The following is a 25740-nucleotide window of genomic DNA, read 5'->3' on the forward strand; positions in this document are numbered from 1 at the left end:
AGGGGGTCACAGTCCGCTTCTGCCCCAAGAGTGCTGGAGGGCAGACTGGAGACCGTGTCAGGGCGCCTGGAGGGTGCGGGTCTGGGCACCCCTAGTTCCCCGCCCTGGGCCAGCCCCGGCTGCGGGCGCTTCCCGGGGCTCCCGGGCGGTGAGTCACCCCGGGCAGGACCGGACGTTCCTCCACGGGGGGGGGGGGGGGGGGCGGCGTCCTGGGCGGGGTGGGGACCGCGTGTCTTCCCCTAGGTCTGGGGCCCCGGGATGCCGGAGCACAGAAGGGTCGTCTGGTGAGTTGCAGACACAAACAAGGGGGCGACCGCGCAGCCGGCAGCTGAGGTGACGGGGCTGCGGGGTCAGGGACTGGTGGGCGCAGGGGAACTGGGCCCCGAGGCAGATCCGGGGCGTGATCTCGAGGGGGCGCGCCCGGGCGGGGCGGGGCCGGGCGCGCGGGGCGGGGTCCCTATAAAGCCGGCTCCGGGCCGCTGTGACGCACTGCCCTCCTCGCCGCCGCCCGAGCGCACTGGGTGTCCCGCGCTCCACCGACATGAAGACGCCGGGCGAAGTGCTGCGCGAGGGCGAGCTGGAGAAGCGCAGCGACAGCCTCTTCCAGCTGTGGAAGAAGAAGCGCGGCGTGCTCACGCCGGACTGCCTGAGCCTGTTCCCGGCCGGCCCCGGCGCGCGCCCCAAGGAGCTGCGCTTCCACTCCATCCTCAAGGTGGACTGCGTGGAGCGCACGGGCAAGTACGTCTACTTCACCATCGTCACCACCGACCGCAAGGAGATCGACTTCCGCTGCGCGGGCGAGAGCTGCTGGAACGCGGCCATCACGCTGGCGCTCATCGACTTCCAGAACCGCCGCGCCCTGCAGGACGTCCGCAGCCGCCGGGAGCGCGCCGCGCCCGCCGCGGCCCCGGAGCCCCGGACAGCCCGTGCGCCCTGAGCCCGCCACGGTGAGTGCCGCCCGCACGCGCCCCGTGCCATCCCCGGCCTGCAGACGGCGGTGGGGAGGGAGGTCCCGCCCCTCGAGGGCAGGGGGGCACTTTGGAAAGGGGACCGGCCGCCACGCAGTCTCGGAGTCTCGAGGGCACGCGTCAAGAGCTGTCACTGGCACCTGCCGTGTCTGGGCCCCCAGGGGAACCGTAGTGGGGTTCCAGCCCGCCCCTGCCCGGGCACAGCTCCCTGACCCCTCCTCTGCCCACAGGAGCCCCACACTGACGAGTCGGGCCGGGTCCGAGCCGCTGACAGGAGCCCAGGACGTGCCGGGAATGGCCGGACCCCCTCCTCCCACGGACCGCGGCGGGAGGACTGAGGCGGGGGTTGCGTCCCTGCCCCGCAGAAGGGGACCTTCCCTTGCGGAGCCGCTGAACCCTGCCCCCGCTGCGCGGGCGCGTTAAATTATTGGATTATCTATGTATTTATTTTGGTGGTTATTTGTCGTCAAACTGTATGTCTTAATATTTTGTTTTTGCATCTGCCATTCCGAATAAACTACTGGACCTGCTCTTTTTTCTACCCGCCCGCGTGGTGTGGTGACGTTCCTGGGAATGGCGGGGACCAGGGCCGGTGTGTACGGGGGCACGGGGTCAGTCCGAGGGGCAGGGCAGCGCTGGAATGAGTGGGCGGCCGGCGGCACCTTCTTACCAAGCAGCCCCTCCAGAGGCAGGACGTACGGGGCGCTTGGCCTGGCCCACTCCCGCTCGCGGGGTGAGTGGGCGGGAGTGGGCCCGGGGCTGCTGGCAGTGCCCTCTCTCGGGTGGGACGTCATTCACAAAGGGCCCCCTGGAGGTCAGCACACACCTCCCCTCCAGCTCCAGCTGCCCGCTCCCACCCACACACCACCCTCAACACCGGCTCAGCCCTCCGGTGCCTGCCCCCACCTGACCCCCGTCCAGGCTGGGCCGCATCCAGCCTGGGTGGTCCCACTCCCAGGCTCCCACTTGCTGGTCGGGCCAGCAAGGCAGGCAGTGCCGGGCAGGTCAGGGGAGGCCTGTGGCATTTCCAGTGATGCGGCAGGAGGCTGAGGCCTCTGAGTGGCCCCAGACTGTGACATTGGGGTGGAGAGGTCTGAGGAGTCTGACACGGTGGCATCTCCTGCCCAGCTGCCCCGGGTGGGGTGGGCAGAGACAGTGCGTGTCCAGGGCTGCCCCGCAGGGTGGGCTCGGGGAAGGGCCCCCCAACCTGGAAGCTGTATGGGTGAGGAACGGGCCAAGGGGGACTGTGGAACAGAGGACAGGATCCCGGCTGGGGAGGGGCCTTCATGTTGGGCTGGTGCTGGGAGGGGAGGCAGCGGAGAGGACAGTGAAGAACCAAAACTGGGCCCCAGAGCTGGATGTTCGCCCTGCCCCTGGGGAGGGGCGGCCACCACAGGCCTTCGAGCTGGGCTCCAGGGTCAGACGTGCCGTGGCTGCTGTCCCTTGACTGGGGGTGGGGGGGAGCCGGGAGCGGAGTCCAGAGAAGGAACTGTCCCAAGCCAGGCACTGTTTCCGGAAGGGCCGGTTAGAAAGCCCCTGTGCCCATGGGGAGGAGTCCCCTGGCCCCAGGGTAGACCCCATGCTGCCCCACCTGGGAGACCTCTCCTGATCACCGGACGGATGACCAGGGTCAGGGCCGAGAGTCCCGTCCCCGGGGTCCAGCAGGAGGTCTGGCCCTCGGAGGCCCCTCCAGATGGGACCGTGGGCTTCTGAAGTTGAGGACTCGGAGCTCTAATAGTTTCCTGCAACGCTCACCTGTGGGGAGGGGCGGCCTTCGCCATCTCGGGGGCCCCTTGGGCCCTGCCGAGGTTGTTCTGTCCGCACCAGTCGGGCCACAGCAGCTGCCGCCTCCCATGCCCAGAGAGCCAGGCAGGGGTGTTGGGGGTTGATGGCGTGCCCCAGTTCTCCGGCCTGGCTGTCTGGGTCCTGGGCGGGGGCTCAGTTGGTTAGAACATTGTCTCAGCACGCCAAGGTCTGGGGTTCAGTGCCCGGTCGGCACGCACCCAGTGAGTGTGCATCAGTAAGTGGAAGAACAAAACCAGTGCCTCGCTCATCAAATCAATTAAAAATTAGAAAACATCTCCTTTCATGAACAGGAACAACTTTTGAGGGCCTGTGGGTGGTGGGCTCCACCTGAGCAGGAGGCGGGGCGTGGGGGGCAGGGGGATCCTGTCCCCGGGGGCCTGAGCAGAGCAGCCTGGGAGGCAGCACGGGGGACCTCACCAGCGTGCTGATGGCCTGCGGGGGCAGGGCCCACTCCTCACTAGAACAAACTTGGGTGACTCTGCTCTCCCCGGAGCCCTGGGGCCCAGTGGCAGGCCCCGCCCCCAGGAAGGGCCCCTCCCGCATCCCGGGCCCCAGCCAGCTGCAGGCAGGGCCCGGACGGCCCCCCAGTAGAAATGAGACCGGAAGAGGTACTGGGAATTTATTGCCAGTATGTGCCCAGGAGCCAAGGTCACCAGACTTTGTCTGTCTTGTGGGGCAGAGGCTGCTTCCAGAGGACCAGGAAGACAAGGAAGTTGACGGCAAACTGAATGTGGCCAAAGACGGAGACGCCGAAGCTGCGGTACAGGAGGCCGCCCACGATGGGCCCCAGGGTGCGGGTCAGCGGCTGCACGGTGGCGCAGAGGCCCAGCATGGCCCCTGTGGAGCGGGGGGTGTGAGTCAGGCCTGGGCGGGTCCCTCACATCACCGTGCCCACTCCCAGGATGTGGCAGAGGCCTCCCCCGGCTCCCCAGCCCTCCTGTGTCCCCCCAGGGCCTTCGGGACCGCTCCCCGTGGACCACTCAGCCATGAAGGGGCCCCACTGGACACTGGCGCCCTGCCCCAGAAGGTTCTCTGGCACTGCAGGGCTGGGACTGGGCACCATCACAGGCCAGGCCGCTGGGGAGCCGGCAGACGGACACAGGGGCGGGTGGGCTTGGCAGCAGCAGGTGAGGCACCGGGTGAGGGCTGGGGTGCAAAGCAGGCTGTGACGCCCCCAGTGTCTCCCCGGGCCCACCCAACCTCCTATGAACTGGAGGGGATGCACGTCTCAGGGATGGGAAGGTCTTCAGGGTCTTAAGAGGGGCCCCCCTGCCTGTGGCCCCACGCCCTAGGTCCAGCTGGCTGGCTGCACACCCAGCTCCCTGACCCTGTCTCCACACCCCTCTGCCCACTGTGCCTGGTGCTGGCTGCCGGCCCCAGGCCTGCAGGGGGGAGCCCACGCTCCCGGAGCTGGACAGCCTGGCTGGGTGAGGCGGCAGCCGCCTGGCGGGGCCCGCCCCAGCTCAGGGCCTTGCAGGAAACAGAGTAGCAGCCTCTCCCTTCGCCCACGGACACCGGGGAGCAATTCACCGCCCCCTCTGTTGTCGAGGTTCCCAGGCCAACGCTGGGAACCGGCTACCAGCTCAACGCTGGGAACCAGCTCCCAGCTCCTTCTGGGCGGAGGGTGGGGCCTCGGAACCAAGAGACCAGGCCCCGCCCTCATCCTCCGGACCAGTTCCTCCAGGCCTCTCCAAAGTGCTGGCCCGCCCCCTCCAGGAAGCCTTCTGGGCCCAGCCTGGCCTCCTTAGGGCCCCAGAGCCACAGTCTGAGGGCTCTGGAGGCTCCCGAGGCTGCTCAGAGAGGAGGCCTAACGCTCCTTGGCCACCCCCATTCCCATCGGGCCGCCTGACCTCCATCAGCGCCTGCCCGACAGATAGATGAGTGGACCGAGGGTCGGCCGGGCCCCTGGGCTCTCTAACCCTGCTGCTGAGGAGGCCTCCATAGGATCCTGTTCGGGGCCTGCACCGGCCCGGAGAGGGCGGGCACCAGAACCTGGACACTGTCAGCCCAGGGACTCCCGTGTCCCCCCGGAGGTCTGGGGCTTCCTGGACATAAGTAGCTGTGTGCGTTTACCCGTCTGCCCACCCAGGAGGCACCAATCGATGAACTCCCGGGGGCCGTTCTGGGAGGGAAGAGAAGACCCACTCGGGCTCTGGCCTGGCAGGACGCCCGCCCCTCTGGGGCCCTCCGCCCCGTGCCCCGCCCACTGGGCTTTCTTCCCAAGCGGCTTCCGTGGGAGCCTTTCAGACTCACGCCTCCGTTCCTCGGCGCGGCTGGGGCCGACCTGGAAGGCCATCTTTTCCTCCTCCTTCCTAGCGAGATCCAGCCCAGGCTTTAGCGCCGGGCCAGACGCGGCCCCCAGGTCCAGCCCTGGACTGGGCTATAGGGCCCAGCTGGGCTGGTTGGTGGCCAGATTCTCACCTGAGCCTTCTCGCAGCCCACCCCACACACCCCGCTCACGAAGACTAGGCTACAGTGCCCAGGGGGGTCAGGCAGACCCGGCCCCCAACCGGACGGCTGTTCCTCGGGAGGAGGGCCAGGGTCTCGGCAGGCCGCCCCTCACGGGGCCTGGCTGCGGATGCTGCGCTCACCCGTGTCCGAGGCTGCGACCGCCTTGGTCAGTATGCTGTCCGTGACCACGTTGAGGGTGCAGAGGCTGAAGACCAGGCCAGGCAACAGGAGGCAGTAGTGGAAGATGTTGGACATCAGCGCCTGGCACGGGACAGGGCAGGGGCCACAGTGACTGGGGGCCCCGGGACTGTGGCAGGAGGGCCCTTCCCTGAGGTCCCGTCAGGGCGGCCCTGGGTGGGCGTGTCCAGCCGCGGGGGTGCTCTCACCATGGCCAGGCCCACCACACTGAAGCCCAGCGCGCTGGCCCGGAGCAGCGCCGTTTCCGACAAGTGGTTGCTCATCCGCCCGACGACCAGGCCCTGGATGACCTGAGGGGGACAGAGGAGGGTCTGGACTGCGGCCGCCCCCCACCCCCAGCTGGGGAACCGCACGGTCTGCAGCCCAGTCCCCCGCAGTGACCAGTTCCAGGGCAGATGGGCGGGCCCCCGAGTCCTTGAGAGATGGGGGAGGGGCCCAGTGGCTCCCACACGCACACGCACTTCCACGCACCAGCCACTCGCAGGCCCGATTTCCGAGTTGGAAACGAGCCTCCTCTCTTTAGTTTCGGGACGACAAATGTGGGGGTGCGAGAAGGGCGGATGGGCTGCTGAGGGGCTGGGGGAGGCCATAGCTTGTGGAGCAAAAACCATCTCTTACCATGGGAAAGTGCTCAGCCCGGGGACCTGTGTTCCTGCGAAGGCCCCTCTGGTGTCACCTGGCCTCCATGTGTCCCCTCCCCAGCTTCCCTTCCTCAGCCCCTCTGTCCCCTCACCTGGGCGGCAGGGCCTGCCCTCTCACGGTGTGAGCCAGGGCTCGGAGGAGAGATGGTTGCCCAGGGGCCGAGTCCGGTGCCCGGGTGCCCGGTGCGCCCTCAGCCCAGCTGGCCCGGCCAAGGCCTGGTCCTGTGCCCCGGGGGCAGTGCCTGGGCCGGGAGCTCTGTGTCCTCCCCATACTCTGCAAAGCCACCACCCCAGTTGCAACTGGATAAACTGAGGCCCAGAGGGCTGGCCTCACCAGCTCAGGGCCCCGGGGGGGGGGGCAGGTGAGGTCCCCAGGGACAGGGAGAACTCGCTCTCCAAGGCCACCTGCTGCGACCACCCTGGTCCCCGAGCCCTCCACTTCCTGCTGGCCCCCAGGAGCTGGTTGAAGAGGGGGCACTTTCTCTGCACTGCTCTTCCTACTCGTGGCAGATCTTCTCCCAGGGAAGTTCACCAGGGTCCTGACTCACAGGGCAGGCCCAGCCCGAAGGCCACGCCCAGGCCCAGGTGAGCAGTCTCCACTTGGGCCTTTCCCTTCCTGTACCTGGCAGGCAGGAAGTGAGGGCACCCGGGGCTTGGAGCAGTGCACCGCAGGGCTTGCGGGTGGGCAGGCTGGGGGCAGCGCCGGCATGGACTGGGGTCCTGGGTCAGCCCAGCCCTGCAGAATGGCGCCGGCCTGCTTGCCTGGCAAAATGAAGCTGCCTCAAATCAGAACCACAAACGTTTTCTGAGAAGATAAACCCTGCGTTTGGACTTGGCTTTGCCTCCCTTCTTGTCCGCATTCGGCCTCAGTGTTTCATCCAGACACAGAGACCAAGCCCCTGATGCATCCACTGAGAAAGGCCTGGACTTGTCCAGCCAGCAAACGTGCCCGGGTCTCCCTTCCTCTTGACCCCCCAAACACAGCTCCTGTCCTGCCAGCTCCCCCCACCCCCCCTCCAAGGGGCCCCTTCCTATGGCCCCACTGCACTCAAGTAAATCTGTGCAGACCACCCCTTACAGTGTTTTCAGAGCCTGGGTCTCTCCCCTCAGGCTGGAGTGTATTTCCACCTGAGGGCCGGCGCACTTGCAGCCCTTCTGTGACCTGAGGCTCTCTTGCCTGCAATTTGCTCCACTAAGGCCCCTACCAGGGCGTCACCTCACACAGCGCCCCCTGCTGTCTTCCTCCCAGCTGCTAGTTACCCTCACGGTGGCTGAGTGTGGGGCGTGGATGCACCAAGTGGGGAGCTTCTGCAGGAGGGCCTGCAAGGGACGGAGGGCCATGGCTCACTGGGGAGAGGGGTCTGCTTGCTGTCCCCTCATGTTAGGACCACCTGGGCTACCACACCCCACCAGCCCCCATCTCCAACCTACACAGGGAGTAGGGGCAGGGGCTGCAGTAGCCCCCTTGGCACCCAGCAGCCCCCCAGGGTGGGGCAGGAAGTGGTCTGAAGGAAGCAGCAGGTGTGAGCTCAGCTGTGAGGGGCCAGATGGCAGGCAGGTGCGCCTCACAGTCAGAAGGCCTTTCCAGACGCTTGGGGACCAGCCCTTTCCTGGGCAGGCTGGTGGGGGGCGTGGCACAAGGAAGTGCCCGAGAAAGGCAGCTTCAGCCCTTTCTCTGCAGAAATAAAACCCAGCGCCCAGCCCCCACCCTCTGTCACAGCTCGGGGCCTCCCCTGCACCCACCCCCACCCCACCCTGGGGCTCTGGTGCACCGGGCTCCTCTGGGCTCCCTCCTTTCTCCAGGGCCTGGGGGTGCAGGCCGGAGCCCAGGCTGGTCCCCTGGCCTTGGGCAGGCTGGGAGCGGCCATTTACAGCAAGGCTCCTGGGGTCCAGCTTTAGGGTGTTGTTATTATTATTATTATTATTATTATTATTATTTTAAGATTAGACAGAGGATAAGGGAGGGAGAAAGAAAAGGGAAACATCAGTGTGTGGTTGCCTCTCACATGCTCCCCACTGGGGACCGGCCCGCCACCCAGGTTGTGTGGCCTGACTGGGACTCAAACCGGCGACCCTGTGGTTCACAGGCTGGCACTCGAGCCACTGAGCCACACCAGCCAGGGCTGTGTTTTCTCTCTCTCTCTCCCTCCCTCTGTCCCTCTCCCCCTCTCCCTTTCCTTCAAGGTCCCCACTCTGCCCATGGCCGCTCGGGGCCGGCCCTCCCGGGGGTGTGTCCGCACTGGGGTCTGCCCCGGTCCTGGGCCAAGAGCAAGGGGAGTGGAAGGTGGGAGGCGGCAGGAATGCTGCACGCTTCTGGAGGGGCCGAGAGCCCCCCCAGCCCCAGTAGGTCCCAGAATAGCCCCCCCTGCGCTCTGGGTGTCAGGCAGACATCCTGCGTGGTGGCAGCACAGGGCCACCTGTCCCCACCGCCCCGGGCCCGGGCCCAGACGCCCAGGAGAAGCCGGGCTCGGCGGGGGTCTACGGGGCTGGTAGACGGGCCGCCTCAAACGGCTTCTCAGGCAGCTTTTGACCCGAGCAGCCAGCCCAGGGTGTGGCGCAATGGCAGCCGTGTCTGAGCCAGACTCCTGCCTGGATGGGGCCCCCGGGGTGCCCGGTGCTGGCCCGCCGGCCTCACCAGTGGGGCTCAGCCTCCTGCACGGACAGATGCGGAAACTTGGACTTGGGGACACAGAGCGTGGGGGGATCTGGCCCATCACCACGCGGTCGGCCGGCAGGACGCAGGGCCCCGATTCTCCTTCCCCGCACCCCACCACTGTGCCTGCCCCTCCGCGCCCCGTCTGCTGCTGGGCACTCAGAGGCACACTCGAGGAGCCAGGGACCACGGCCACGCCGCCACTGCCGGCAGGCCAAGGGCGCCCCACAGTCCTCGCTGCCCTCTCAGACGGGCCCCCGGCAGGTGGGCCCACGGTGGGTGCAAAGCCATGGGAGCCGGAGCATGACAGCCCAGAGCCCGGTGTTAGGGGAAGCCGAGTTACACCTGGGCCCCGGCCCACAGCTGGTGCCCCACACTCACCATCTGGAGAAGCCCGAAGAAGGACAAGACGTAGCCAGCCTGGGCAGCCTCCAGCTGAAAGAAGTCCATGGAGATGATGGAGGACATGACCATGAAGAGCCCTGGGTGAGGTGGTGGGGTCAGGGCTGGCCGGCAGCCCAGCTGGCCAACCAGGGTGCAGGGGCCTGACTACAGTGGCTGGGACACGCAGGAAGGGGCTGGGTGCACCCTCAGACAGGTGGCGCCCTGGTGAGGGCAGCTGATAGATGAGGTGCCAGGGCTGACCAGGTGAGAAGAACGGCCCAGGCCCACCAGGGGCTCCCCTTTCACTGGATCGGAGACATGGTCTGGCCCCTGAGCCCCAGCGGGCCGGCCTGGGTCGGAGACGGAGCCCAGCCGGCACCACAGGTCTGAGAGCTTCAGCACAGTGTTGCCGGGAGGCAGAACACTCCGAGTGGCCGCTCAGAGCAGGGGCGGGTGGGGGCAGGGGCTAGAGGCACGCTGGCCACCAGGGACACCTCAGGGTCCACCCCTCCCCTGCTGGCTGGGACTCAGGAGTGGGCCACCTGTGTGCCCGCCGGCAGCTGTGGCTCCGCCTCTCAGACTGTCCGAGAGGACCGGGAGGCCGAGGGCTGGACTGAGAGACAGGGGCTCCGAGGGGGCCCGAGGGGCTGCAGGACGGGGAGGACTCGGAGTCGCCACACCTCTGTGCCTCAGGACTGCTCCCCCTCTGGGGCAGATGTGGCCAGATACGGCCCTGGTGGGGCAAGAAGGGAGCGAGCCGGAACGGGCAGTGCAGGGCCGAGGGGCGGGGTGGTGCCCCAGGCACAGACCTCTGTCCCCAGGTCCTCCGTCGGGGCCGCCCAGGGACAGCCCGGGACTCACCGGAGGGGAAGCCAGAGATCACTTTGACGAGGAACACGGGCAGGACTCCGGGCTGCAGCAGCAGGCGGCTGATGGCCTTCAGGTCAAACACACTGGCCTGGGGGCCACCTAGGACGCCCAGAGAGACCAGTCAGGCCTGCGAGGTGGGGGCGGGGCCCTGCCTTCTGCCCCAGCCCCCGCCGCGGGCACGGGCTCGGGGACCTCCGGTTCCAGGGGGTGCTCAGAGCACAGGGCCTCTGCTCTGACAAGCTGGCTCGGACCCGGGCACCCAGGGACCTCGCCCACACTGGGGCCAGGGTGTGCCAACCCGGTGAGGCGGTCCCTGGGGGGCAGGGCCGCGCTCGGTGCTAAGCCACTCAGGGGACACTTTTGAGCGCCGCTGGGTCACTGGCCTCCCAGCGGAGGTGGCCGCACCGGCTCCGCCTGCTCTCCGGGGCCTCCTCTATATCGCCTCCTCGTCTGCACTTTGCACGGGGCCCCCAGCCCCGTCCCCACGCCGCCCTCCTGTGTCCCAGGAGCTGCCCGGGGCCTCCGGTCTCGGGACGGCTCCCACGGAGGGGGTGGGGGGAGCTCCCTCTGTCCCCGCCGAGCTCTTGGTCATGGGGCAGAGGCATCGGTCCATGTCTGTGCTGCCTCCCAGGGGTTGGGCTGGGGGTGCCCTGGGGGTCCCCTCCACACCGCAGTGCCCCAGGGGACGCACCTAGAGCCCCCCACACCCTGAGCTGGCTCCGCCCTGCTGCCGCCTCGGCATCCGCCCCGCCTGTGCTCACTCCTGGCACCCCCCGGGCTCCCCTGTAACCCTTCCACTGCCTTAGGCCTCAGTCTCCATGCTGCCTGGATGAGGGTCCCCTCTGTGGCCACACCCAGCTTGGCTCCAATGATGTTAGCACCCTGAGGGGCACACAGCCCTGTGCCCGGGACGGGAAGCCACGGCACAGGCAGGCCAGGGTCCGGGCAGCTCCCACCCCAGGGAGTCCTGCCCCGGCAGGAGGCCCAGGGCGCAGGCTGCAGGGCCGGAGCCTCACCCTGTGCTTTGTGGTGCTGTGCCGGGGGTGGGGGGGGACCCCTGCCGGGGGACTCACCTGGGGGGGTGGCTTGGCCTTGGGCGCCGGCCCCTTTGGTGCTGGCGGGGATGAAGGTGAAGCTGAGGGCTGCTCCCAGGAGGTTAGCCACAAAAGCCACAAAGGGTGGATACTGAATCCTGGGGTGAAAAGTGCGGTCACACAGGGCCCGCATGGCCTCGTCCTGGCCCAGGAGGCCCCTTCCCAGGGGGACAGGTACGCTGGACCTTGGGAGGGGTCAACCTGGCAAAACCCAGGACACCACCCCCGGCCCCTTCCCGCCTGCCCACAGGGCCCAGGGCTGCGGCCCAGCCTGTACCCTCCACTTCCAGTCCTTTCTTTAGGTTCGAGTTACTTTTAATTGGGTGTGTTGGGTGACGCTGGTCAATAGAATTGTGTCAGTTCTAAGGTGCAACGTTACAGGACATCCCCCACGTGCTGGGTTGTGTGTTCGCCACCCTGTGTCACGTCCCCCTCCCTCGCCACCCATCCCGACCCACAGCCCTCACTTCTGGGGCAGCGCCTCTGCCCCGAGTCTCCACTCGGAAACCGGGCCCTTGACCCACCGAGGACAGGCACCGCAAACCACGCAGCACACACACACGTGCACGCACACAGCCGTGCAGTGCCCGCGCACACACATCTGTCAGGAGCCGACCAACAACCGACCCTCGACTCGGTCGGGATGCGTGAGACGCGTGGGCACGGCCGAGCCGCTCTGGCTGAAACCCCGCTCCCTCCCCTCGCAGGCTGGCTCTTGCGTGCACTGGTGTTTTGCGGAGCCTCCGCTCAGTTCCTCTGCACTCACTGCACAGACGGATTTACCGACTGCGGGACAGAGGCCCCTCGCAGCCCCAGGGCCCCCCGCTTCCTTCACCTGGAAACCTAGCGATGGAATGAAACAGAGGGCGGACCGTCTGCCAGCGCGAGGGAGGGGGGTTTTGTGGAGGGGAACCCCGGATGTGCCGGAGCACGGGGGCTCCGGACTCTTTAGGGCCCCTCCCCGTCCTGTACCCCGGACAGGAGTAGTCACAGACGGAGACAGGTGGGTACAGGGGCTCGGGACAGACGTTACAGTCTAGGCACCTGGGAGTAAATGCAAAGAAGGTCCCCACCACGACTCCTTAAGGAGAATATCTAGACAGACAACTAGGATGTAATTCCGACAACCAAACCACCAGAAACCTTTGTCTCTTCCAATATCCATTACTTAAGTTCTCCATGCCCGGGAACCCCTGAAGGGTTTCTTAGAGTTGGCCTACCTATGAAGCCAACAGTGGGCACCTGGGGTCTGTACACCGCTCAAAGCCGTTCTTGCTCAGCCGACTGAGAGCCCTCTTGGTCACACCGACCTTTGTTAATAGGTTAGTGATAGAGTCTGTGGAACTTCCTGCGCTTTTCCCAGTTAACCTTTTATAATAACCTTTTCTGTTAGGATACGCACGCTCTGCACCTGTCTTCCTGAACACTGTATCAGCATCTTTATAAAAATAAAGACTTTTGCAGTCCGGGAGCCGGTCGGACCTGACCAGTCCGGTCACTCCCCTGGGACCCGGCTCTGCTTCCGCTGCCACGCCGCTCCTGCTTCGGGGACCCTGAGACCCGCCGAGGCAGGACCTCGGCGCACATCCTCACAGAGCCCCGGGGAACCACGGGCGGGCAGGGCTCTGGTCTGCACACGTGGGACCGGGGACGTCCGTGGCACCAGCGGCTGGGACACCCGTTCCTTGGACTGGGACCTGCCCCGGCCCACGCAGCGGTGGTGCTGGCGCTTGTCCGGCCTGTGTGTGCTGCCGACCCCTCCCCCACCCACAGGTCTGCCTCTGTCCGCCTGCCCCCAACACCCACCGCCCACAAGGCCCGTCACTGAGGCCTTCTCACTGCCCGGGCCCCAAACAGATGGGCCCGTCTGCGGACTGGCAGGTCGTGGACTGGCAGACGGAAGGGTCGGCGGGCAGGGGACCCCAGAGTGGTCCCGCCGCCCCCTCCTCTGGCCGGCAGCCACGAGTCTGTAACTCGGGCAGGGCCGAATGGCCGGCCCCAGAGAGAAGGGGCCTTTCTTCAGGACCCTGCCTCCGAGGCCCTGAAGGGGCCGGAAGGGACAAAAGCTGCTTTCTCTGCCAGATGCCCCGGAAATGTGGGGGAGCAGAGGCAGCCACTTAGATGGCTATTTTGGGAGGCTGGTGACAGGCGAGAGGTGGTGGCAGGGAGCCAGGCTGCTTCTCTGGGAATCTTGACCGGGCCAGTGACGGAAGGGGCTCAGGGACCCCAGGGCCCCGGGCGGGAGTAGGGGCCGGCGTCCCCATTCGGAGCCCTCCGACCCTCCCAGGACAAGACGCCAAGGACAGTGGGACAGAGGCAGGGCTGTGGCGGGCGGGAGACAGGTGGGGGGGAGGTCTGTTGGGGGGGCTTCAGCCCAGGCCCCTGCACGGAGGGTCTCCTTGGCCGGGGCACCCGCCAGCCTCCCGTCCCCAGCTCGGAAACCTCCTGCCCCGGGGACCCTCACGGAGCAGGGTCACCGGGAGCGGGGTCATCGGGAGGGGGTGCAGGGGGCTCACAGGGCCTTTGCAGAAACTGAGCACCAACCGCGAGGGCGGACTCCATGCGGGGCACCTTCGTCCTCCTGGCCGTTTATTTTGGGTTGGAAGGGTCAACAGGAGGCCTCAGGGGCGCCATGAAAGGACACTCGAATCCTCTGCGTGGTCACCTTGATGGGGGACCTCCTTTCCTCAGATGCAAATGAGGGCCACCCTCGCGGGACACCCCCAAGGCTGCACCAGCTCCTGGGGCGTCCCGTTCACCCTGACCTGGAGGCCTGGGGTGTGACCGCCCAGTGGGGACCCTGTGCCTGTGTCCTCTCCGCCTGACCCTGTCTGGCTCCAGGTGCCATTTCTCCTGGAGCTTGGGCTGCCCTCCCCACTGCCTTGAGGCTCTGAGAGGCGACAGAATGCAGGCAGGGTCCCCTGGCCCGTCCCGTCCAACAGGCTGGGGGCAGCTGGGACCCAGCCTCATGGGACACCTGGATGTGAGGGGCGGTAGAGGGTCGCCAGATGCCAACACGGGCTTGGAGTGGAGAAGCCGCCCTGCCCCAGGGTAGGACCTCGGGAGGGCACCCCGCCCACCGGGGTCCAGTTCTGACGGGGCTGCTCCAGGTCCAGAAAAAGGCCCCAAATCTGAGTCCGGCCTCGTGCCCACCCCCCCCCCCCCGCCCCCGGCAGCCCTCTGTGTGTCCCAAGCACCTGACTCCTCCCCTGACCACGCACGTCCCCCCTCCCCCGCAGGCCCCAGCCCCTGCCTGTCCCCAGGCCTTTGCTCAGACCTCCCCTCTGCCCGGGACTGCCGTCAGGTCCCCCTGCAGCGGCTGACTTCCTGTCTCAGGTCCAGGCTGAGGTCCCGACCTCGCCTGGCGCCTGCTTGCTAGTGCCTGGACCCCAGTCACCTGGAGGGCCCGTGCCCTCCTGGCTGGGCCACCTCAGTGAGCTGCCCGAGCTCCAGGTGGGGCAGGCGGCGGGGCTGGCCGGGCGGTGAGTCACCTGGGTCCCTGCGCCGCCCGGGACAGCCCCAGGAGCCTACTCATTAACTCCCAGAGGAAGTGGCTGTGTCACCAGCCGGAAACCTTCCATCGGCACCGCGCCGGCTGATAAGGCTTCTCTGTCCCAGACGGACGCCAGGGCCGGACTCTGTCCCGGGAGGCCCTGGTCCGCCTCCTGACAGGAGGGCAGTAAATCCCTGCCTGGGGTCAGAACTGCTGATTCAGCAGCCAGTTAGTGCTGGGGGGGGGAAGAGGGGGGAGCCCCGAGCTGACACTGAAACCTGGCTCTGCCTGACCGCAGGGTGGTCTGGCCGGACCTTCGTCCCGTCCAGTGCTCACGCTGTCCCGGGCCTCTGCAGGTGCTGCCCAGGACTTCCCGTGGGGCAGTGCCAGGCTGGCCCAGAGTGGGGGGCGGGGCAGCCTCCCCCAGCCCCAACTCTGGGGACCTGCAGACGCCCCCACCCCTGCTTGCTCTGAGCTTAAGGCCGCTCCTTGGCCTGACCGGGCCCACCTTCCTGCCAGCTCCAGGCCCAGGGGGGTAGAGCCTCCACCCCGCCCGCCCAGGCTCCCAATGCCCCACCCGTCCAGAGCAGAAGGGCAGGGGGCTGGAGGGCTGGAGGGCTGGGCCCTGAGGAGGAGCCGGGCAGCCCCTCAGCCCTCAGTGGGGCAGGGGGTCCAGCCAGTGACCCCCAACAGTCAGGCCGCCATCAGCAGCCCTGACAAGAGGCTCCTCACTTCCTCTAATACCTGGAGCCTGCCCCCTCAGACCCGACTCAGCTAGGTTCCCAGGCTGTCACCGCCCTCCTGGTGGCAGAGCTTCTGCAGGTTCAAGGGCGGGGCCCAGGGCCCTGCGTCGTCACCCTCACCCAGCCGCCCCCGCCCCCAGCCAGTCAGGTTCCGGCCCAGCTCCAGGTGCGGCCCAAACCAGTTACCCCAGCACCCCCGCCTGTGGCTGCCAAGCGCACGTCCTCTGTCCGCCTGCTCCCAGTGTGGGAGGGGCTGTGGCCGGGGCCTTTCTGGATGGGGCTGGGGTATTGGGGAGGCAGGTCGGGGCGAGGGGGCACCGGCAGTGCCTTCCCCTGGGCCTTGGACGACAGACAGCTTCCTCCGGGGCCTCAGCGTGCGCCCGCATGAAAGGACAGGCCAGGACCTCAACCGCCAAGACTCCTCAGATCTTGGGGTGAAAGAGGGGAGCTAGTGTAATGTTCTGGAAGGAGAGAGCAGGGGTGGTGGCTATCTTGGTAGCTGCTGGGAGGGAGAGAGTCATCGTATCTTTCCCCTGGGTCAGCAGCTGGGCTGGGGCTGGAGCTGGAGGCGGGTGGTGACCGGAGGGGACTCCGGGGCAGGACCCATGAGGGGAGGCCCAGGCACCTGGGAGCGAGCAAGGTCTGAGGGCCTGTTTCCCAGGTGAGCACACCTGGGGAGGTGAGGAGAGGTGCAGTCTGGGAGGCTGAGAAAGTCCCCGTGGGTGGGGCAGCAGGGGGTGAGGGGCCTTTCCCGCCCCTGCCCCTTCTTCACCCCCCTGAAGCCTCCTCCCCATTCGCAGCCCCGCCCATCTTTCTTCTGTCCCCGGGGAGACGCAGACCCCTGCCCCCAAGCACGATCCACTGGGCTCTGGAGCCCGCCTCCGGCCCCGCCCAGCAAGAAGGCAGGCCGCGCCAGTCCAGGCGGACCGTGTGGGCACTCTCTGCCTCACAGGCGAGGAGGGCCCACCCCCTTCACTCACATGCCCCTAGCCTTCCAGAAAGTTCCTGGGCTCTCTTTCCCTTCTGGTCCTCACTGTGTCTCCTCTCTCCCACCCCCATCTGAACTAACTCCCAGGGCTCAGAAACCTCCCAGGAAGAGGTGGGTTTGCTCTACCCAACCCCCATGCTCCCCCCACCCCGGGCTGTTCCCTCAAGGCACCCTAAGGGGCACCAGACTCAGCCCGAGGAGACCCCCGCCCCTCCCACTGGTGCCCGGGCCACTGACATCCCAGCCAGGCCCACGGCAGCGCCCCAGGGCATCTGAGACTGGCTCCGCCCTGAGCTCACACTCGCATCCTTCCCACGAGCAAAACCAGGTGGGCCAGAACCTGCCCTCAGCCCGCTCCCTCCGCCCTGCGAGGTGCCCCAGGGGCCTCGATGGGCCCCCTGCAGTGGCCCCACCCCCACATCCGCAGCACGTGGCACCTAGGTGACACTGGCTGGCTCGTGCTGCCCAGGGCTTCATGGCCTGCCTGCCCCTCTGTCCCCCTCTGCGCCTCCACTCTGGCCACAGGGACCCCCCTGCCTCCACCCTCACTCCATCGAGGTCGGCTGACCACCTGTCCCCCCCCCCCCCAATCCTGCTGTGTTACTTCCTACACCACGCAGTTCGGCCTGACACTAAGGAGCAATATGGCCGATTGATTTCACCTGAGACCTCGGCCTGTCCCGTTCGTCCCCATATCCCAGAACCCGGGGTCCCAGGGGCACTTAGTAGGTGTTCAACAAGCACCAGCGAGGAAGCATGCATGAAAACGCGTCCTTCCCTCCTGCCTGAGATGTTCAGCCGAGGGGTCCCGAGACCCAGGCTCTGATTTAAATGCCAGGGTGGGGGGACAGGGGATGGGCACAGAGACCTCCCTCTAGGGAGGTGCCATGTGACAAGGCCACCATGCCTGTCTGTCCCCCAGTCCCTGGGGTTCGGCTGTCACCCAGCTGCCTCCACCGCTGTTGGGCCTCACCTGGGGCACTCAGAAGCCTGTGGAAACTGCGCCCCCTGCAGGCCTAGCCGCTGGCACAGAGTCCAAGGTGGGGGCACCGGGTGCCAAGAGAGATGCCGGCCTGCGGCTCCACGGGGTGGCAGGTGTGTGCCGTGTCTGTGAGGTCACACACCGGGCGGGCTCCTCTCCTGAGCCCCTCCCAGTTCAGCTCACTCAGGCCTGAGCAGGCAGGGCGGGGGATGGGGGTGAGAGGCGGGGTGGCCGGCTGGCACAGGGCCTTCGGTCAGGGAGCAGGTAGGGCCCTGTGCCCACAGCCGGGCCGGCAGCCCTCAGACCGAAACCACAGACTTGAGCCTGAAGGCAGGTGAGGAACAAGATCACTCCTACAGGAAGTTGATTTTAAGTGGGTGCTGGGGTGCTTCTGGGAAGGGGGAAATGGATTTGGGGTGACCTAGGGGTGCTGGTCTCCAGCAGTGGAAGGGAGGTCCCAGTCCTAGCCAGGCCGGGACTCTAGGGCCAGGTATCCCGGGCCGAGGTTAAGCCCTTTTCCTGGCAGGTGCCCGACTGGCCGCTGCTCAGCCAGCTCTGCGCAGCCGCACCAGGGGCCTGGAAAGGGCTGGGAGGGCTGGAAACCACGTGTGGGAGCTTCCGGCGGGGAGGACCTCGACCTCTGAGGGTGCAGAGGACGGCAGAGGCCTTCATCTCACGCACACAGTTATTCAGCCTCCCACGAGCTGTCGTCGCCCGCTCGGGGTCCGGCGTCCCCATCGCGGGACCCCAGGGGCGGGTCCCGTCATTCCAGGACGTTCCCCTCAGGGACCGACTTCCGGTTCCCTTTAGGAAGTTAAGTCCCTAATCACCTGGGCCCGCCCAGAGATCAGCAACCTGAAGGGACCTGCGCCCGTGCACCTGGCCGGGCGGCCGCGCGGGGCGGCGGCGCCCCCTGCCGGCCACGCGCACCCCTGCCGGCGCCTCCACCGCGCAGGGCGCCCTCCGCCCGCCGCAGCCCGCTGGGCCTGCAGGTGCGCAAGCCGAGGCCCCGGCGGTGCGGGGCCCGCCCAGCCTCGGCTTCGGGACCAGCGCCGCCACCGCCCGCGGCCGGTCCCCGCCCCGCCACTCACCCATACGCGGTGCTCAGGGTCCCGCCGAGCAGGGAGCCGAAGATAATGCCGATGCCAAAGCAGAGGCCGAGCCGGCCCAGAGCCGCGGGCCGCTCCTCGGGCGCAGACAGGTCGACGACGACCATCTGGGCCGCTGCGGGCGAAGCAGGGGCTGAACGGCCTGGCGGGCTCCAGGACCCTGGGGCGGCCTAGGCCTCGCCCCCAACCGCCCCCTGCACCCCAGACCGCCCCCCACCCGCCAGCTCACACACCCACACCACTCTTGCCCGCTGACCTGTCCCGTCCCGCCCCGGCCCCCGCCTGGCTACCTGGTAGTATGTGCGTGAACAGGCCCGGCAGGCGCGAGGCGAACAGCAAGGCCAGTCCCGGCAGGGCCGGGCTGCAGGCGGCCGTCAGGAGCAGGTGGAGCGCGGAGGCCGCCAGGAAGGAGACGGTGAACGCGGCCCGCGCCCCGCGCTGGTCAGCAAACCTGGAGGCCACCACACCTGTGACCCTCACGGATGTCTCGAAGGTCCCCCCTCTCGGCCCCCACGCCTAGCCCTGGGGCTGCCGGGGCTCCTGCAAGGTTGTAGGAGACCCCTGGTGCTGTGAGGGTGGGCAGGGGACGGCCTGGGCGCCCGCCCCTGGTGGGCTGCTGGGCCTCCCTCCTGCCCAGGCTCCGGACCCCCCACCCTTCCAAAGGGGCGGCTGTCAGTGACCTCCAGGTGTCCGCCCCAAGCCCACGCCCTGTGAGGGACTTGCAGGATGGGAAGGAGCCGGAGGGGTGCGTTTTGGCAAAGCCGTTCTCCCTCTGGGCTCTGCGAGCCCCTCCCTCCGGACTGAGTGGCGGTTGGAGTGCGAGTTCTGCTGCGGCAGGAGACGCTGCTCCGCAGTTACTCCGAGGGTCTGACCCCCCTGCCACGCTGGTCTGTCCGCTTCGGAGTTTGCAGGACGACCGACCAGTGTGTGGTTCGGGGAGGTGTCAGAGGCCTAGTCCCCAGAATTGCCTTTTCCAGAAAAGTCATTTGTTGGCCCAGCTTTTCATCAGTGGGGCCGGGGGCGTTAACAGCTGGGAGAGTCTGGCCCATCGAATCCTCTCCCACAAACTCCAGTCAGTGGAAGTCATGGGCAGGGGGACACCCCACCCGGCCTGAAAGGGACTACGGCGCCTTGGTGTGTCCCTCTGGGAACAGGAGCTGCTGTGGTCACCCCGGGGACCTGCCTGCCCTGGGTACCTGCCGAACACGGGCCCCCCCAGCAGCTGCAGCACGCCGAAGGTGGTCTGCAGGTAGCCAAAGGCGACGGAGTCCAGGCCCAGCTTCCGGGACAGGTACTGAAACACAGGCACGGCCCTTGGTCAGGGGCTGGGAAGGACCCCAGGGCCTGGAATTGGGGGGCCTTGGTGGTCAGGGGTGGGGAGGAAACCATGGGTCTGTCTCCGAGTGTCCGGCAGTGGGCCCAGGGGTGGGGGGACCCAGGGGCTCATCTCAGAGTAGGGAGCCGGTGGAGGCTCCGGCCCGGGTCTGGGGAGGGCTGTGTGGGGGTTTGGAGAGGGCGGTGGCTGGCCCCCCTTCCCCTCCATGGGGTAGGGGGCACCCAGCTCCCACCCTTTGGGCTCCATTCACTCGGCACTGGGTGGTGACAACCGAGGTGGCTCCGGGCCAGCAGGACATTGTCCCCAAGTGCCCTCATGGCCTCTTCCCAGCCCACTTCCCAGCAGGACCGGGGCCTGCTCCTGGGGGAAGCCAGTCTGGGGAGTGAAAGGCACTACTAGTGTCCCCCCAGGGGGCCTGAGAAGGTGGGGACCAGCTGTCTGTGACGTCAGCATTCCTATAGCTGCTCCTTCCCCTACCGGCCTCAGAGTTCTGGACCCCTCCCTCCAGGGACCCCACTTAGAATGGGCTGGAACAAGCCGCCCACAGCTCTGCTGAGGTTTTCGCCCCGAGCACGGACCCCTCTGGAAGGAGGGTCTTTCTGGAGGACGTTGGGCCGGCCCCCATCTAGTGAGACTGTTTGGGGGGGTGTTGGACACACGGCCACAGCCGGGGACTGTCTGCTGCCACCAGACGCTGGAAGCAGTGGGGAGAGCCCCCCTCAGGCTTCACTGGGGGGCAGCAGCACCTGGGTCTGGACTTCGGGGGCCCCGGGACGGTGAGGCGGCAGATTCCGACTCTCAGGCATGCGATTCTGGGCTTTGTCACAGCAGCCCCAGAAAATGAGGCCACTGCATGCCCGAGCTCGCCTGTGCCCTCCCTACGCTCCATCTGGGACAGCCACCGCACGCTTTCTGTCTCCAGTGCACTCCCCCCCCCCCACTGTCTGCTCCTCCCCAAACCCGGCAGCTGGGCCGGGCTGTCTGTCTGTCCTTAGTGCAGTCCCACTGTGACTAGCAAGTCTACTCTCTGTCCTGTGTCACACTGTGCCCACCCCTCCCCCAGCCCATCCCAGCCTCTGGCCCCCTCAAGGGGCTCATTCTGGAAGGTCTCCCCGCCCAGCTTCTCTCTCCCCATCCACCTGGGGCACCTGCTCCTCCCCCACCAGCCGAGCGCATCCCTCTTCCCCCTTCTCCCAGGTCCCCCCTGCTCTGGGCCCTCCTGGTTTTCCCTGCCAATCCGACCTCCGACCTCCTCCTCTGCTCCCCCAGGGGAGCCTGTCTTCGGAGCCACCACAGTCCGTGTCTGCAGCAGCCTCTGGGCTGTGCGGGGAGGCGGGGAAGACAGTCCCCTGCCCCAGCAGCCCGTCCCCAACTGCCGCTGGCTCTCCTCTCAGTGTCCTCCAGAGCAGGCTCCGGTCCCCCTCCCAAGAGTGCAGGTCCGGGTCCCCAGTGTCACCTGGTGTCCCTCCTCCTCGCAGGCCCACATCCAATCCGTCAGCAACTCCGCCACCGGCCCGAGTCCAGCCTCATCCTCTCCCTCCGCTGTCCCTCAGGAGGCCCCGCCCCCTTCCGGCCTCACCTGTCCCGTCCATCTCCCCGCCAGCCTCATGGCGGCCCCTGGGCCTTCGCACTGGCCTGGCTCAGGCTTTGTCCCCTTTAAGCCTTTGCTCCACGTGGCCTTCCTCCCATGAAGCCCACCACGCATCGCTGGGCCCCCACCGCACAGTCTAAGTGGTGTTGTTGGGTGTGAGGGGGTGTCATTGTCCCCCCACCACACACAGACGCAGCACAGTGGGGCACCAGCAGCTCGGCCAGTCCAGGTTGTGACCTGTGCTCCGAGTTCCGGGGACAGGGCGCACCTAGCAGGTGCCCGGTGGGCATCGTGGAACAAATGAACGCAGGCGCCCCCACCCTCGGGAGCTGCCCAGCTCTTCTGAGGGTTTTAACTGTTCGTCCCTCACTCCCCACACCCCCCTCTGAGGGGCCCTTGTCACAGGGGGACATCAAGGTGCTTGCTCAGGCCGCCCCCTGCTGAGGGGGGAGGCGGCTCAGACCAGGCCATTTGGTGGAAGTGCCCTGGGACCTCGGGCAGGTGGTTGGGCCCTCCGGTTGGTCCAGAGCCCCAACCAACACTGGAACGGTGACCCAGGTGGCACTCCTTCCCCACCGGACCCCCGGGCCCCGGGGGAACTTCTGAAAGTCTGAGGGGCTAGTGCCGCAGCCCCACCCAGACTGGGGAGGGGGCGGGGGCAGCAGAGGAAGGAAATGCACCGGTGCTGCTCTGGCGCGGGAGACAGGCTCCGCACGATGCCCTGTGCGGGTGCGGGCCGGCTGGGACCAGGGTTGGAGGGACGTGGCAGCAGGGAGGCGGCAGGTGTCAGAGAGTCAAAGTCAGCAGCTGGAAGCCAGCGGCCGGTGAGCGCAAGTGGCTTCTACAGCCCCTCCCCTGGGCTGGCCGAGCAGCCAGTGTCTAGGAGGTATGGACGGGGGTCAGGGGTCAGGAGGCACAGTCCCTGGGTCCCTCACTCAACTCCAGTGTGGCAAGCGCTCCCCAGCGAGAGGGACCAGCAGCATCAGGCTCCCACCCCCCCCCCCCGGCCGGGGGGACACTGAGAGGGACTAAGAGGGATCGTAGGGTGGACAGCGGCACTCACCGGCAGGATGGAGAACTGCATGAAGAGGCAGGTGAATTCCACGGAGACCAGTACGTAGGTGAGCAGGAGGACCCAGGGCCGGCCCCAGGGGCCCGCCTGAGCAGCGGATGGGCCCTGGCTTCTGGGGGCCCCGGCACCCTGCATCCTGGAGAGGTGCTACCTGAGACCTCGCTGGGGTCCGAGTAGAAAGCTGGCAGACCTGCCCAGGGGTAAAAGTCCTGCTGTGACAAGCGAGGGTGCTGAGTCACCAGCAGGGGCGGCTGGTGCCAAGCCTGGCAGGGTGGCCCAGGGAGGATGCAGGGCTGTGGGACCTCCACCTGGGCTCTTCGGCCACACGCTCTGCGGCCTTGGGCCGGTCTTGCTCCTGGGGAGTGTGACAGGTGGCCCTCTCTTCACACAACCAACTACTCGGACGTCTGGGCACAGCCCCCATGGAACTGGAGGCAGGCCCCCCAGGAAGGCCCCAGCACCCCACTTGCAGGGCCAGATGGGGCTGGAGTGGGTGCTGACTGCAGCTCGGCTCAGTGTCCTGATGACCTGGGTCCCTGTGCCTGGGACGGGGGCTCCAAGGCCCACGGGCGCCCCCACCGCTCCGGAGTAGCGTTTAGAGGAAGCCCTCCCTTCCTGGCTCCTCCAGCCAGAGCCCGTCCTCTAAAGTGGCCTGGGGTGGGGTGGCACCCCACCCCATCGCTGGGCCCTGAGGTACGGCCTCACGGAGCCGTCTGCAGAGTCCTGCCACGTGAACAGCGGACTGTGCAGCAGGGACTGGGGGTGGCTTGCAGAGCTGGGTCCCTGAGGCAGGGTGGAGGGTGACAGCAAGGAGGGGACCCTGGCCTATGCCCAGCCATCTCGGGGTGCAGGGAGTTGAGGACAGAGTGGGGGTGCCTGGCTGGGCCGGGGCCACTCTCACCCCAGTCACCTGGGGTCCCTGCTTTGGCAGGGCTCAGCCTGGGCCCCCAGCCTGCCCTGTATTCCATGGGGCGAGCCCATCAGGCGAGGCCTGGTCCGGCAGGGGCTCAGCTCTAGATCTCACCCTCTCAGGGCGACCTGAGACTTCGGTCCTCCCAGAGGGACCAGGGACACTCACCTTCCTGGGGGGTGCGTGGGACACCCCCCCACTGCGCCTGGCCTCCCCGCTCTCCCAACACGCCCCCCTGGTGGCCCTGCCCCTCGGCCCCGCCTCCCACATGCACCCCCCCCCCAATGGGCCTACACTGCCATTTCCCCCAGGTCTGAGTGGGAGGCAGTGCCACGTTCACTGCCGCGTCCACTGTTGGATCCCTCTCTCCGTGACAAGGTCCTGAGAGGGGGTGTAAGACTTCAAGGAAGCAGTTTCCAACCTGGTGGACGTGGCATGGAAGGCCCTGCAATATCTATTGTGATTGTGCTTGCTTTGGGGATCATGAGCCTTTTCTGCTTTAATCATTATGAATACCCTGGCAGTGATTCAGATAGTGTGCCTGGACCTTTCCTGGCTCAATGAACAGAATAATGATATCATACTAGAAACGTCAGGGAATATAGGTACAAAGAAACAACCAGAACAATCTGAGAATTCAAGCTTAATCAATAACAGATCATTGGAAAAACACCCAAGATAAGATAGAATACTCTAGGAAATCAGGAGATGATCTCACTGCTTTCTTAGAGGGAATCAAAGTACGAAACATGTCTATAGAAGAACTCCTAGAGAAACTTAAAAGAAGTACCCTTGGAAGCCCCCTGCAACGTAGGAATAGCCCTATGGGACAAAAGCCCCTCCAAAACCCAAAAATAGACCCAGGAATATTCCACCAACCGTAAAAACTCCATGGGGACCAGCATATCTCCTTAAGGGGAGGCCGTGGTACCCACCTAAGGGAGCTAAGGGCCTTCAAGTAGTCCCTACAACCCCCAGACCCACACTTCCGTACTATGGGGTCTGGGATAAAAATAGGGTAAAGTAGGTTTCAAAAAATAGGAAAAATATAACTGTAAAAAGCCTACCCTGGGCAGAAAGACTAGCAGGATCAGACAACACCCCAGAAAAATGTATGACTGCTCAAAGGAAAATAGAAGTAAGAAAAGTCTCTTAAGATACTACTCTAGAATATGGCCAACTAGATATAAAGAGATTTTAGAAGAACTCAAAGCATTACAGCCCTTAGCAGAAGAGGAAATAAGAAAAGGCATAGACAAGTATACAGGTCAACCTGGAGGGCGTAATTACCCGCCAACCCATTTCTAATATTAACCCAGACACGGGACGAAGAATAGGATACCTGCGTCAACAAGCTTAGATCAGAGAGCCAAGTTCCTGTTTCAGGAACTTTGAGAAACCACAAAACCCATAAAACCAGAACTGCTAGCCAGGTAGAAAAATATAAAAACCCTGCTTGATTCTCACTAAACGTCTTCAGAGCATCACCTGCCTTGAGCTGTGTAGTTGCCTGATTTCCGCGCCGACTCCTACCTTCACCTCGAGGGGACCCTTTGACCCGCTGCGGCCGGACCGCGGCGAGGCAGGAGCTTGGCCTCTGAGCAGCACCGGGGGTCCAAATCGGGCATGGAGTGGAGACGGGGTGGAGGGAAGAGAGGGGACAGGGAGGGGCCATGGAGACCCCGGGGGGGGGGCAGGGAGATGAGCACTCTGGGAACCTCCCCCGACAAACCAGAAGGCTGCCAGGGTGACGGGGACGCCAGCGTCCCCCACTTCACCTGCAGTGCCAGGCAAGGTAGGAGGGCTGACCAAAGTCCACTGCTGGGGTGGCTCAGGCCCCACCCCTCTCTGTAGTGGACCATGGTCAAGGAAGACTTCGGCCCCAACAGGGCCACTGGGGGTGTGTGTCTGCATCCGAGGACAGGGTGTCCCTCTACTGGTGCCGAGGGCACGGGAGCGCGGGGCAGGGTCGGCGAGCCAGGCAGGGCTGCTGGAAGGCCCCACAGGGTGCTGGCCCGGGCGAGCGGGGCGGAGACAGCAGTCTCGGGTGGCTCAGATTGAGGACTCCTAGTGGGGGGCGGGGTGGGAGCCTGGGGCTCCATGCTCCAGGGGGCAGGGACAAGGGACTGTGCCCAGGAGGCTCCCGAGCCTCCAGGCCATCAGGTTCCGGGACAGGCCAGGAGGTTGGACCTCACTTGGCTCCTCCTGGTTTCTGGGGCAGAGGCAGGAACAAGAGTCTCCCGCTGGCCTCAGGACGTGCAGGGGAGGCCAGGGCAGGCCAGGGCCCTTGCAGGGTGGGCGGGAAGGGACTGGTTACTCACCTCTTCCTTCCTCCTGCGTCAAGTGGGGCCCATGGGTGGTGTGAAACCGAAGCCGAGGGATCAGATCCAGCCAGAGTCTGTGGGCCGGCTCAGTGAGGGCGGGAGCTTCCTGGCCCGGAGGAAATCTGGG

The 25740-nt window shown here is 66.4% G+C and overlaps 2 protein-coding genes across 7 annotated transcripts; one reads left to right on the top strand and one right to left on the bottom strand.

The window, feature by feature from the left end:
* Nucleotides 1-1509, top strand: PHLDA2 (pleckstrin homology like domain family A member 2). Its single transcript, XM_053658519.1, has 3 exons — nt 1-148; nt 244-947; nt 1199-1509. Exon 2 carries the CDS (start codon nt 542-544, stop codon nt 935-937), a length of 396 nt encoding a protein of 131 aa, XP_053514494.1. The 5' UTR covers nt 1-148; nt 244-541; the 3' UTR covers nt 938-947; nt 1199-1509.
* Nucleotides 1510-3378: 1869 nt separating this feature from the next.
* Nucleotides 3379-25701, bottom strand: SLC22A18 (solute carrier family 22 member 18). Of its 6 annotated transcripts, none has more exons than XM_053658162.1 (12): nt 25611-25701; nt 24823-24886; nt 22371-22569; nt 19577-19674; nt 18671-18831; nt 18363-18495; nt 11045-11163; nt 9963-10070; nt 9099-9199; nt 5612-5713; nt 5366-5486; nt 3379-3611 (listed from the first exon to the last, which is right to left on the bottom strand). In XM_053658162.1, exons 3-12 carry the CDS (start codon nt 22512-22514, stop codon nt 3424-3426), a joined length of 1275 nt encoding a protein of 424 aa, XP_053514137.1. In that variant the 5' UTR covers nt 22515-22569; nt 24823-24886; nt 25611-25701; the 3' UTR covers nt 3379-3423. The 6 variants fall into 6 exon arrangements, with proteins under 6 accessions (XP_053514137.1, XP_053514135.1, XP_037012224.2 ...); XM_053658160.1 differs by having other exon boundaries at nt 24782-24886; XM_037156329.2 differs by lacking the exon at nt 24823-24886 and having other exon boundaries at nt 25611-25697.
* Between the last annotated feature and the right edge of the window lie 39 nt (nt 25702-25740).

The sequence above is a fragment of the Artibeus jamaicensis genome, unplaced genomic scaffold (genome assembly GCF_021234435.1).
Source record: "Artibeus jamaicensis isolate MK-2021 breed Jamaican fruit bat unplaced genomic scaffold, CSHL_Jam_final scaffold_537, whole genome shotgun sequence".
Lineage (NCBI taxonomy): Eukaryota > Metazoa > Chordata > Mammalia > Chiroptera > Phyllostomidae > Artibeus > Artibeus jamaicensis.

Excerpts from the sequence above, each read along its gene's own strand:
- PHLDA2 (XM_053658519.1), top strand. The coding sequence starts at position 542 with ATGAAGACGCCGGGCGAAGTGCTGCGCGAGGGCGAGCTGGAGAAGCGC.
- SLC22A18 (XM_053658162.1), bottom strand. The coding sequence starts at position 22,514 with ATGCAGGGTGCCGGGGCCCCCAGAAGCCAGGGCCCATCCGCTGCTCAG. Across the intron at positions 11,164-18,362 it reads ACCCTGAGCACCGCGTATGG|GATTCAGTATCCACCCTTTG; the intron begins GTGAGTGGCGGG and ends TTTTCACCCCAG. Across the intron at positions 9,200-9,962 it reads GATCTCTGGCTTCCCCTCCG|GGCTCTTCATGGTCATGTCC; the intron begins GTGAGTCCCGGG and ends CACCTCACCCAG.